The 12,908-nt window shown below is 46.7% G+C and overlaps 1 protein-coding gene across 9 annotated transcripts in view; it reads left to right on the top strand.

The window, feature by feature from the left end:
* The window catches only part of EML1 (EMAP like 1), an 821,887-nt gene that overhangs the window by 791,900 nt on the left and 17,079 nt on the right, over nucleotides 1-12,908 (top strand). For all 9 annotated transcript variants that reach the window (XM_069637821.1, XM_069637826.1, XM_069637819.1 and 6 more), the window contains 2 exons: nucleotides 47-114; nucleotides 11,384-11,472. In XM_069637821.1, the coding sequence (XP_069493922.1) occupies nucleotides 47-114; nucleotides 11,384-11,472 (157 nt within the window). The remainder of the gene's footprint in view (nucleotides 1-46; nucleotides 115-11,383; nucleotides 11,473-12,908) is intronic.

Below are 12,908 nucleotides of genomic sequence, written 5' to 3'. Positions count from 1 at the left end.
ACACCTCCTATGGCTAAACATGTCATTATACTTCCGTCAATTGCAGGATCCGGCGCAGTCTTCAGGCTTTCATCCTTCGGGGACCGTGGTAGCCATCGGAACCCTGACTGGAAGGTACCTGATGTGCTTCAAAATATATATATATATTGTTGCTGAAATAAATTACAATGTGTTTTTCTTCGAACAGCCATTTTGTTTTATACTTTCTTATTGTCCATTCTATACAAAAACAAGCATTGCCACGCCAGCGGTGTTGGCTGTTTCAGAAGCATTTGCCAGGCATTGGCACGGTACGGTCATGTGCACACACCATTTGCCAGCTACTGACATTGTATGCCCATGCAGTAAATTAACCTGCCAGTTGTTGTCATGACATGTTCTAGTACTCACATTATATATCGGGGATTTCAATCAAAAGCCCAGGTGCTCACACCATTTCCAGGTTTTCACGTGAATAGCCGGTGTTGTCAACCAATTCCTGGTACACACTCATTGCCAACACCTGCTTAGGTACTCATACCATCGTCAAGCAATATGCCCTCCCTATAAGAAAACCAATGTCCAGTTGCATTAATGCCCAGTTAGGACACCCATTGTGACCAGTTGGCATAGTAGTAGCCCATTCTATATTGCTCAGCACAGCTGGACTCCATTATACCCAGTCTGGAGAGAAGTGCCATGTTTTCCCCATTTACTTGAAACAGTCAAATGCTTTGTGGGGCCAGTGCACTGTTGTATGGAGGCGCGATGAGGTGAACCAAAAGAGCGAGTGAATGAAGTAGGAAGCAGGAAGACTGATCTGTGTTGCGCTTGCATTCGTTGCACTCAATTCTCTGTCAGTGTGTGGTCTTGTCTGCTAGTGTTCAATGTTATCCTAGCTAAGCTACAGTTTCTCTGTTTAAGCATACAAATTACAACAATCTGGTTACAAGCGCTAAACATCTACTAGCAGGAATAGCGAGAGAGAGAGGTGTGTAGGCAAATGTGCTCATTTGAAGCACCTTGAGATGTGCCCTTCACATTTGTAGGTTTTTATCCTTCAGCGGTTCTCGTAACATGTGGGTCAAAATGTACATTGTGGAAATGTGAGATGCCTATAACAGTTAACTTGTTAAAATATCAAAGTAAAATCCAGCCAAAAGGCACCTCTTATGGTGGATCTGTTCGAAAATGGTAACCTAAGCATGGTGTCAATCCGCCAACCGCCTTTGTACCTACAGAAGATGCCCAAATCATTGCAATGCAAGGCTGTGAAGGCCAGTCTGTGTCTGCCCAGCTGTTCCTAATCGCCGAGTGTAGAGCTGAGGAGGCAGGAAATGATGAAGACTGGAGCAGGAAACTGTCATGGAAAGGGCGGGCTTACCGTTGTGGGAAGTTGGGCGTGAGTGGCCGAATCCTGCGTTGCATATTTTTGTTATTGACGACTACGCAATGTCATGACTAACTATAAACCGTGCTTGAACTCAGATAATTGGTAAAGCTGGATTTGGATCTGTGTAAAAGTAACAAATGGCCGCATTTATAACCTAGATTTTCTGGATTTTGCAGTGAATGCTGTGAACTCCTCAGCTTCTATCTGTCAAAGTGGAGTCTATGGCTTTCTTACTTTGTGGTGTCCAAGTAAAGAAGCCCTGTAGTTATCTTTTAGTTGTGGCTCGTGGATGCGGCGACGTGACCCCTAGTGTGGGGAAACTAGTGGTATGAGGGTGCAGCTAGATTGGAGATGGATGTGACGTGGCATACAAAGCCTGCAGATGTTTGGCTACCGCAAACTGAGCGGCCATGTTAAAATGGAGATTTTCCTATCCTAACCGAATGGGGGCATCTCTGATGTGAAAAATTAAGTCATGATTCTTTGATATTTATATTAATAAAGTACAGTTGCATCATTCACGCACACACACACTGTAACCAGAACCCCCCCCCCCCCACACACACACACCCCCCCACCCCCACACCCACCACACCCTCCCTCCGAAGTGCTAACTGGGCATACTACACTCTTGATATCATTATGCTCACTGTACATAATGTCTATCAGGTGATAACAATGAACACTAGAGCATAGACTTCCTGTGCTAACTGCCATGATGGAATCTGGCACCGCTGTTGTAACTGGACACTATAGTATCTGGCCTCGCTGGGCTAAATTGTCAAAACCCGAGTATGCCATAGATATCCTAATCGGGCATAAAGGCAATCTGCCTGTGCTATGCTAGCTAGGCATACATGAGCCGGTCACTGCTTACCTAACTGCTCTTAAAAGAATCCAGCACTGACATACTAACTGTGGGTAGTGCACCATGGCACTGCTCTTCTAACTACGCCTATCAATGACAATGGCTTGAGTGCCTACGAGATTAATAGCTATTGGCAAGGACTTGTATTTTGATGCCAATACCTTGACAATGGTTTCCTTGCGAGCTGCATGCCGTCGCCTTGAAACGCAGTGAATACCTTGGCGTTTGATGGCATGTCCTTGTGTGTCATAGCAGTACATGGCTTGCGAGGATGTGAGCATAGTATGCCACTATGTGACACATGATGGTGCTTCCTGGGCAAAAGGTGGCACTATCATGTTGCCAATAGTAATACATCTGTCAAATTGATTGGCTTTATCAGTGCACGCCTGAACTCTGGACTGAACAGGAAGGTGTCCTCCATCTTAAGGTTGAAGGCTTTCTCGAAGGTGTGTGAAGTCTGCAAATTTCACAATAAACCCCAGCACAAGGTTTTGCATGGCTCACAATCCCATTGGTTCATCCATTGAAACATTTTGGAAGACTCCACTCACCTAGTGGTGCTGCATGCCGTGTTCTTTCTGTTCCCAGACTTTGGGTTAGGATATGGATTTCCAGGGAAAGTACCACACACGCGTTCATACTAGTGTCACCCTGGCAGATTCTGGGCTGACCCAGGGAAGGCCCAAAGAAGGCTATAACTGTATCATTCATTGTATCCATGCAGTTCCTTTCTTTCCCTTGCCAACCTGAGAACAGTTTGATAACCTGAGGAAAGTTCCCTGCTTGCCTCTGTGTTTCTCATTCACACACACATAGGTAATCGAGCCGGGCTGCGGAACACCACACTGGATGTGAACACGGTGCTCGTAGACATCCCGACAAAAGATTTTAAGAGGAGGGAAGCAAAAAAAAGGGGCGTTCGGAATGAAGTAGAAGGAGGACTTCAAGGAAGTGGTGAAGAGGGGAGATTCAGAAGTGGGGGGGAAACAAGGTAGGTTGCCTTTAACACCCCTCATTCAGTCAATCCCAGGTAATGGAGGGGACAAAGTAGCCCAGCCACGTTCATGCAAAGGGATAATCTCCGTTCTCAATGTCAATGGGCCTAGTAAAATCATTGTTTTGTTCTCCCTTAATCCCCTCCCTTGCTTCGTTGCGCTCTGAAACACTTGTGTACGAGTGCGATACAAATAAAATATCAATACAAATAAATATCAAATTAATATGGGCATTTTGCACAAACTACAACTGACAATGTAGAAATTTGTAATGTATATGAAGAGGGGTGCAATTTGAGTAGTGTGACAATTCACGAGGTGCCGTCACTTCTCCCCAGGGGGGAAGCCCTTTTCCGCAAGGCTAGGAAGGTGAGGCTGCTATCCAATAGTCTCCCTAGGGGTGGTTTCATGCGCTAGGACCTAATGGGGAGGGACGACGACTCTGGGAATGAAGACGATCACGTGGGGGACAGCCTAATGAATGTTGTCACTCTCCAACATCCCTAGCCCTCCCTAGTGTCCAGAGCCACTACATTGAGAACAAGCCTATGCATTGTTGTAACATAGGACCTAAGACCAAAAGTACAAGGACGAGGAAGAACACAGGGGACACAAAGAACTTGAACTGTGGTAACACTGGTACGGGGTAGCCCCATGGAGGCATGAGGATCAGTCACATAGTAACAATGAAGAAGGACTTGTGAAATCTGCATGGTAGGAACTGAATGAAAAGTATAAACATGAAAGGACTGTTAGATCGGTGGTAGCTTGACTGTGGAGCCAAACACAGCCAGTACTAGAAGCACAGTGTTGGAAGGAGCCACGGTATCCACTCCTGTTGGGGAAAGCAGCCGGCACCCGGAGTCTCGAGTGCATGAGATTCGAACCCCGACCGAAAGCTGTAGAGAAGCAGAGAGTGCCAAGAGGATGCCACAAAGTTTTCCACAGGCTGAGTGAAGGTGGACCGCATCCCGAAGCCAGGAAGTCTCTGCAAAGCCACCAGTGCACATGAGAGAAGCCCACACAGCTGGAGAAGTGTGCCCAGGTCCCAGGATGTGCCAGCAAGGTACCAATGCCTTCTTGGAGGAAAGGGGAAGTACATGCAAACCAGAGGGGACACAGGGGTTGACACAGAGGGTAAGGTGGCTCTTCCCTGGCCCAGCATTCGCAAGGAAGTTAATGGGCATAACGAGACAAGGGTCGAGACCCCAAGAGTAAGCAGAAAAGCATCAGCAGAAATCTTCCTCTGCCCAGTCATAGCGAGGAAACCAATGACCACCAGAGAAGGGTCAGAGACCCCAAGAGTAAGTAGAAAAGCATCAGAGGGAATCTTCCTTGGCACAGCATTTTTTTTTTAAAAATGTGCGCATTTTTTTAAAGCGCTCACACAGCCTGTGGGCATCGAGGCACTGTTACAGGAATAGTTTTTTTTTTTTAGTTGCGCAATTGTCTTTTTTTCTTTTCTTAGTTGCGTATTTATAACGTGCTTAAATACCCAGTGGGTTCTAAGCGCTGACCCGGGAATCGAACCTGTGGTGCTTCATGTTGTTTTGCTTCCAAGGCGAACACGTTTCCGCTGAGCTATCCTCAGTGAGGAAACCACTAGCCCATGAGAAGGGTTTGGAATCCCAACTCTGAGAAAGAACTGTATCGAATAATACCAGGAGAAGGGAGTCATTCTCTTGGTATCGGACAAAGGGCTGTGATAAAGACTCAAGGAAAAAGGAATCATTCCCCTGACCTTGTGGTGAACTGAGTGGGCTGAGACTTGTACTATAGACACCAGTGGAAGGGAGTAAGTACATCGGGAGAAGGGAGTCATTCTCCTGGACGTTGGATAAAGACTTGGTGAAGCCTGTAAGCCGGGGGAAGGCAGTCCCCCCGCCACTGGTATTTTCTGCTGAGTGATGACCACTATTGGACACTCTTTAAGAACCTACTGAAGGGAGCCATTCTCTTGAAGATGGAACTTTCTGTTAGTGTATACTTTAGTTCTAGTGTGAGGGTTAGAGTAGGATTTGACACAGTGGAACTTTGATTTGACAGACATTCAGACAATTCCTTTAGTTTTAGTTTGAGGCAGGGAAACCCCTCGTAGAGATGGGGATAGTGAGGTCTTCTACTTAGGAGATAAGTTTATAACCAAGACCTTGGCACCTTTGTGTCGGCTTCCTTCTTCGACACCCTTAAAGTAGGTACAAGAAAGTAAGTATTAAAATCAATCAATGCAGCCCACTTGGAATGCCTTTTGCTGGCCGAGCTTGTCACTCTGCCCCATTCAACCATTAAACTACCTCAACGTTCCTAGCCCATCTGTTTTCTTTGTTGATCAGCATTACTAATTAACTAGTTTCCTTCCCCTTTTGCTGGTCATCCTCCCTTTCCTTTTATCGCCCTGTTACTGGTCGTTCATACCCTTCCCCTCCCTCTTCCCCTATGACTGGTTGCCGATTCCCCTTTGCCTGGCTACTCTTCCCCTTTGCCTGGCCACCCTTTCCCCTTTGCCTGGCCCCCCTTTCCCCGGCCCCCCTTTCCCTTTTGCCTGGCCCCCCTTTCCTCTTCGCCTGGCCGCCCTTTCCCCTTTACCTAGCCAACCTTTCCCCTTTACCTAGCCAACCTTACCCCTTTCTTCTGGCTTCCCTTTCTCTTTTTACTGGTTGCCCTTTCTATTTTTGCTGGTCGCCCTTTTGCTGGTTGCCCTTCACGTTTAAAGTCTTGCTCTTCAGTAGGTCTCTGCTCTGGGTTTGCTGGCATTCCTGCATCTTCTGCTGTACTTCATTCCTTTGCTCAGCCCCCTCCCCCCTTTAGCTGCACACTCTTTCCATTTCATCGTGAACCCTTTCCCTTTTGCAGTTGATCCTTTCCACGCTTACATTTTAACTGGTACACATTTGCAATTCACTGGTCATGTTTCAATCATTGCCCCACTGCCTTGGCATGACACTCTACACCTTTTGGTGGTCATCAGTCTGCCCCTTTCATTGGCCACCTTTGCTGGTCTCCCATCTGCTGCTATACAGTGGCGATCCGTCCATAATGGACCTTGGCCCATTATGGGGGAGCTGAGAAGTCTTCCTAATGTAAATGCAAAGTGCTCCCTCTGCTGCTCTTTGCAGAGGAGGGAGTGCTCCTGAACTGGCCTGAACTGTCAAAGGGAAACATTGTTTCTCTTTGACAGTTCTGTTTCTCCAGCCGCGCATCCTCAATGAGCCATGCAAGTTCGGGGACATTTTGCTTCCACAGCTTTGCATAGCCTATTAGGAATGATGTCTGGGAAACTGCATGCTTGTATGTGCGAGGCGGTGCTTCTGCACCTTCATGCACGTACAGAGCACAAGCTTTGTCGTCAATGCTCGCATGTGCAGGAGCCAGGAAGCGTTTGCTACCTGTTTGTGCTACGCGGGAGCTGCGGCACTGGGAAGAAACTTAAGGACCGGATCAGAAGCTAAGTCACTCATTTTAAATATATTTATGGATGCTTGTATGCTTGTGTTGTGTCTAATGAGCGAGTGTATGATGGGTGTGCATGTGAAAGTGCAAGTGCATGCTGCGTGTGACTATTGTATGAATGTGTATTGTGCACGTGTGTTTGTGCTGGCCCCGGGGAGCTGATTTTGGCAAGTGGGGGTTGTACAAAAACAGCATCTTAAAAATGGCTTTTGTTGCACAACTCCCTTCACCATCGGCCAAAATCAGCTCCCCTTCCAAGGTGCTCGGGGGGGCCCAGAGTACAGGGGTGGTATTTTGTACTGAGCATTTATGATAGATATCTAAAAAAAATATCACGCCTCCCCACTGGGTCCCCCAGCGCCTTGCATATACACATAATCACATTGATTGTGTGTGAGGATCTGGGAGGACCAGGGTCCGGCATGTCATTTTTTTAAGGAGCATAGATGCCTAGCAAAAAACAATAACATCCCTGCCTGCTGGCCCGCAGCGCCTCGCATACACACATCATTGCATTGATTGTGTGCTTGTGAGGCGACCAGCGGGCAGGCATGCCATTTTTTACTGGGTATGCCCAGTAAATAATGCCATGCCAGTGCCCTTGAATTCAAAGCGGCTTGCATACAATGTCATGCCTACCCCCAGCACCCCGCATGCACACTTGATTATCTGTGAATTGTGGGTACTGGGGAGCCCAGAGAGAAGGCATGCAATTTTTTAATGGGCATCTATGATAGAAGCCCAGTAATAAAAATGCCATGTCTCGCCCCCCCTCCCCAGCACCTCACATGCATAAAATTGATTGTGGGTGCCTGCGAGGCACTAGGGGCCCCACGAGGCAGGCATGACAATTTTTACTGCCCATCAATGCCTAGTAAAACATTCCATGGCTGTCCCCTAAAACCACAGCCCCTCACACACTTCATCTGCCCCGTGGGCCCCTCAGCAACTCGCATGCATACATAATCACATTCATAAAAATGTGATTGTGTGACTGCGAGGCGCTGGTGCCCCAGGGGTCATGCATGGCATTTTTATACTGGTCATCTATGATAAAACCAGCAGGATAAGTGTTATTATGTAGCTAGACTGGCATTTTGGTGCAGCCAGTCTAGCCATTTCTATTTGTGGTACGAAACTGGCTTTTTAATGCAGATAGTCTAGCCGTTTCTTATTGTGGTATGACATTTTATATTGGACATCTTTTCTAAAATAAGCATAACTGTTATTATGTAGCCAGACTGGCATTTTGATGCCACCATTTTGCACATGTTTTCATACTGTGGCATGCCATTTTAAATGGTAAAGTCAACGGGAGTATGTTCTTAGGTGGTGATAATGCCATATCTTGGCAGAACAAGAGTGGGCATTTTTTCTTATAGTATCATTACTGGCATTATGCCAAAGCAAACGAGAATGTTCTTATATGGGAATACTGGAAAATATTGGTGCAGCCAGCATGAAATGTACAGGCACAGACAGCGTGAAAATGTTTTTATACTGGCACATATTGTGGGCAAAGGCATCATGAAAATGTGCTTGAGAAATGCTCCTGTGCACTTTTGGTGACGTGCATCAATTGGATTTTTTCATGAGTTACCCTACAAAACCAATTGCAGGCTGTTTGGCTTTTTACCTAATTTTTCAAAAAATAAAATGTGTGCTGTAAAATGCACCACATTTCTCGAGGGGAGAACCACCCTTGATTGGTTCAGGCACCCTTGCTACACTAGATCGCTAGGACATATTTGGGGTAAATATTAACTCCCCTCCACTTAAAAAATTAACCAGCTAGCACTGCTCCTAAATTTTCTTTTCCAGCTCACACTTCCCCTTTCACTGCCTAACTTGCCACCTTTGCTGGTAATTCTATTCACATATCTGGATACTCAATTGGTCATTAACTCCCTCTTTTTTTTTATCACTTTTCCCCGTTACTGGTCACCATGCCGAAATCACTATTTAGTTTGCCAGTTTTTCAGACCACACTGCCCCTTTTGCTAGTCACTTTGACTCGCTCATCCTCATGGTTCACTATGCAACATGCCTCGTTCACTTACCTTGCATTATGCACTTGCTACCCTCCCTCACTTACAGCTCGGTCTGCCTCACTCTGGCTCATTAGTCACCCTGCCTCTCTCCTGGTCTCCCTGACTCAGTAGGAGGTCAACAGTCTTACTTATTAATGACACTGGGTCACTAATTGGTCGAACTCCCTCATTGATTTCCCTGCTCTGTGTCGCCTTTCGCATTCACGGGCCAGGTGGCCTCATAATCACTGACCAGGCATTTTGTGACAGCTCACTGTGTCTCTTCTGCCTTAGATATACACTTCGATTGTTTTTTTGTTTACTGCTAAGACTGCTACCTGATGAACCCTAACCTATGTTGACTGATGAGCCTGGCACGTGCTCGCCTCATGGTCACATATTTATCTTGACTCAGATTTAGACATCAGCCAGGTCTGCATTCACTGGTCCACTGTCGCCCATTTCACTGGTCCGCTGTCGCCCATTTCACTGGTCCGCTGTCCCCCATTCACTGGTCAGCTGTCGCCCATTTCACTGGTCCGCTGTCCCCCATTCACTGGTCAGCTGTCCCCCATTCACTGGTCATCTGTCACACTATTCACTGGTCCGCTGTCCCCCATTCACTGGTCCGCTGTCCCCCATTCACTGGTCCGCTGTCCCCCATTCACTGGTCCCCGGTGCCCCATTCACTGGTCCGCTGTCCCCCATTCACTGGTCCCCTGTGCCCCATTCACTGGTCCCCTGTGCCCCATTCACTGGTCCCCTGTGCCCCATTCACTGGTCCCCTGTCCCCCATTCACTGGTCCACCTGAATAATGTGCCTCACCTTCTGCTAATGGCTAATGTGTTGCTGATCACAGTACCTCTATTTGGGCATGGGTGTTGCTCACTGTGACTGGAGAGTGCCTTATATTTGTGTATGGCATCACCCCATATGGGGTTGAAAATGCATTCATTATAACCGATCTATATCTAATAATGTGGGACAGAAATCCTTTCAAAATCACATTTCCTCCAAAATGCCATAGTAACATAGTACCTCGGTACGTCCGAACTACACGCAGCGGCCTAACAGCAAACCTATCTTGCATTTTCATTCTCTCCGTCTTACTCAACCCCTCTGTTTCCGACCTACCAGCACGCCTGGAGATCATGTTCATGGCATTGGTGCATGGAATAAATCCTTGTAACATAACGTGCTTTCTTCCTTTATAAAAAATGTTTTATAGACCGGGCCAAAATTGCTTGCGTTGTCCGGTTATCGTAATTGGCCTCTCTAAGTAATCCAGGACACGAAATGTGTGACGTTCCTGCGATTCTGCGTTCATTGAAGCATTGCTGCTCCTTTGATCAATTCTTCTTTGGTAGAATTCCTGTTTCTATCCCAAAATAACGTCTGTATTTTAACAATTCTGTAGTACGTTTCACTGAATTTGCGACAGTCCAGATATTCTGAACTACGAGTCCCATGATCCCTCACCATTGCCTATGCTGGCTAGGGCTGACCTGAGTTGTCCAAAATATCTGGTTAGGGCATACGTGTCAGACCCCTGATTTGGGTGTGGAGTGGGGTGTGTAACCATAAGTGACCTGGGCATCTGCTCACATGCATTATATATCCCTCCGTGCAGATCAACACCCCCACTGTTGTTCATTGTCCTATGACTGATTGTTTTCATAGTGATTTTTGGGCGACTTCTGAATTCCGAAACATGTAGTGTCCAACTCTAATTATTGTTGTATTGTAGTAGTCATTTATACAGCACCTTTTCCCATTTGTATGGCCTCAAAATGCTTTGTGGTAGGAACGCCCTCTGGGACCCAAGTCCAAGTATGGGAAAGTTCTAAGAGGAGGCTTACGATGCATGTTGTGCATTTGGCCAAAATTAGGACTTAGGAGGACGGGCTAGGCTGCAGTAAGCAACCCAAGAGGTCAGGCATGTGGGCGGGTGCTGATGAAGGTCACGACAGAGCGCTAGTTGTTGCTGTATGGTAGAGGTGTTGAGGCAAGTCAAGAGTTTCAGTTTGAAGGGTTATGTGACCAGCGAGACCGAATTTGCCATCGTCGTAGCTGCATTCTAAAGTGCGTGGATGGATAGCCGTGCCTGCGGCAGATATCCACCGTAGTGGTGCATTTATACCCATCTCGAGCTCAGATGGTGCTTATCTTTGATGTTGCTATGTCATCCGACCTACTGTGGGAAGAAAATCCAGCTACTCTTGTAGAATAATTCTAGGCACTATGGACCGGCTACCTTCGAGTCAACCAAGTGCAAGGACTGTCAGTTCTAGAGCATCTTCTAGGTGGGAGAGACCGGCTACCATAGAAACTAGGATAAAGGGATCCCCTAAGCGCAATAGACTGATTACCTTTATAGTCTTAGTACACAACTTCCAGGTTCTACCTGGAGCTATAATCAGGTGTGGCGTGCAAGGGGAGACGATTGGGGAAGCTCCCCAAGCTGCTGTGTGGGGAGGCTACCCCTGGACACTTTGAACACATGGAAAAAAGTAATCCTTTGTTATCAGTCGGGAAATCCCTCAATCAATAACTGCAGAGGAAGCCTTCTCCACCAATGGCCTTCTTCACTTGGCACCCACAAAATGGAGTCGCTTGATTATCATGCTGTAGAGGTTTTAACCTTTGCTTTCCCACATCTGACAGGTGGTTCGTTTTGGACACGGAGACAAAAGACTTGGTCACGGTTCACACGGACGGAAATGAACAGCTCTCAGTGATGCGCTATTCTCCAGGTAAGAAATCGCAATTTCTATTTTTTACCTGAAGTAGTAACAAGAGTTTGTATGTCTGGGGGGGGGTGTGGGTGTGTGTGTGTGTGTGTGTGTGTGTGTGTGTGTGTGTGTGTGTGTGTGTGTAAATATATATATATATATAATCAGTCTGACATTTTCATGAGTGGATGTAACATGTAACTACCCCTGCACCTTAATTGTAACCCCATTGGGGTGCTTCCCATATTTGCAGTGCTCCTTTGCTTCCCATCTAGGTTTGTAAATCCCATACATACATGCATGCATAACTGTAATCCCTTCAGTGCTTTACGAACCGAACGTGTTTCAAATGTGACCCTTTCAGGTTAAGCACAATCTAAACATATGGGTTAAGGTTAAACCACTTTGGAAAGGCTTCTGTAATTTATCCGATTTAATTTTCTTAGTGTCAGATTATGAACTGATATTTCGCTCCACGAAAGCTCTCGTCTTTGAAGCTAAAAGGGACATAATAACATGTTAATATCAAAGATATTGCATTTTCCTTCCATTTAAGATCACGCACATTTTAGCCAAATCATTTCTCGTATTAGCACATGTCAATCATTATTGACCAGTTCCCAGGCATTTGGAAGGTAGTCAATAACTGAATCGTACTGTGATGAATCTGGGAATGTCATCACTGCTTCCATGGTGGGAGCCCCCCCCCCCTAATGTGTCCAGGGTAAGGCAGATGCTTTCTGATCCAAACCTAGGGGTTGGGTATTTGAGCGAGGATCAGAGAGGGGATGAAAAACCTCATGGAGGTACGGGTGACTTGCCAGATGAAACATGGAATACCCACTCTTCATCAGGGACTATCAACACTTTAATGCCCCAATCCCTTATAGCATATTGTAGTGTGACATTCGAAATTCCCCCAGACGCAAAACCAACTCATGGGACCGTTTACCATTGAATCTGGTAGAAAATACTGAGACGAGGAAGAGGAACCGAGTAATGCAGGGTGCTCAACAGAACCAGAAGATGCGGTCCAGTGTTGGCACTCGACCAATTGGTACAGTGTCAATTAAGGCCATCACAGAAAGTAAAGAGCATTATCTAGCCTTTGATTGTGACGAGGAGTGCAGGAACTGGGGAGGGCTCGGAAGACGAAGAGGCAAAGAAATTCTAGAAGGCGGCTCAATACCCGACGTGCCGAGGAAAGCTGTCTGGATCAAGCGAATGGTGCTCCCCACCGACGGAGGAAACAGGCTAATTCAGGAAGAAGTGGGGGTCTGCGAAGGAGGTCTGCTGTGCCCCGAACTGAGCCATGAGAAGCCCCAGTGAGAGTCGGGAGACCGAAAAGCCAGACAAGGAAGTCTGTGCGCAGCCTGCAGAGCCCAGCCGAGGCAGTAGTGCAAACAGAGACAGTATCCAGGCCTGTGATACAACCCCAAGATACCGGGAATGGCGGC

This window comes from Ambystoma mexicanum, chromosome 14 (assembly GCF_040938575.1).
Source record: "Ambystoma mexicanum isolate Mex_15411 chromosome 14, UKY_AmexF1_1, whole genome shotgun sequence".
Taxonomy (NCBI): Eukaryota; Metazoa; Chordata; class Amphibia; order Caudata; family Ambystomatidae; genus Ambystoma; species Ambystoma mexicanum.
Note: the sequence above shows the minus strand (reverse complement) of the source record. Positions and strands in the feature narration are given on the sequence as shown.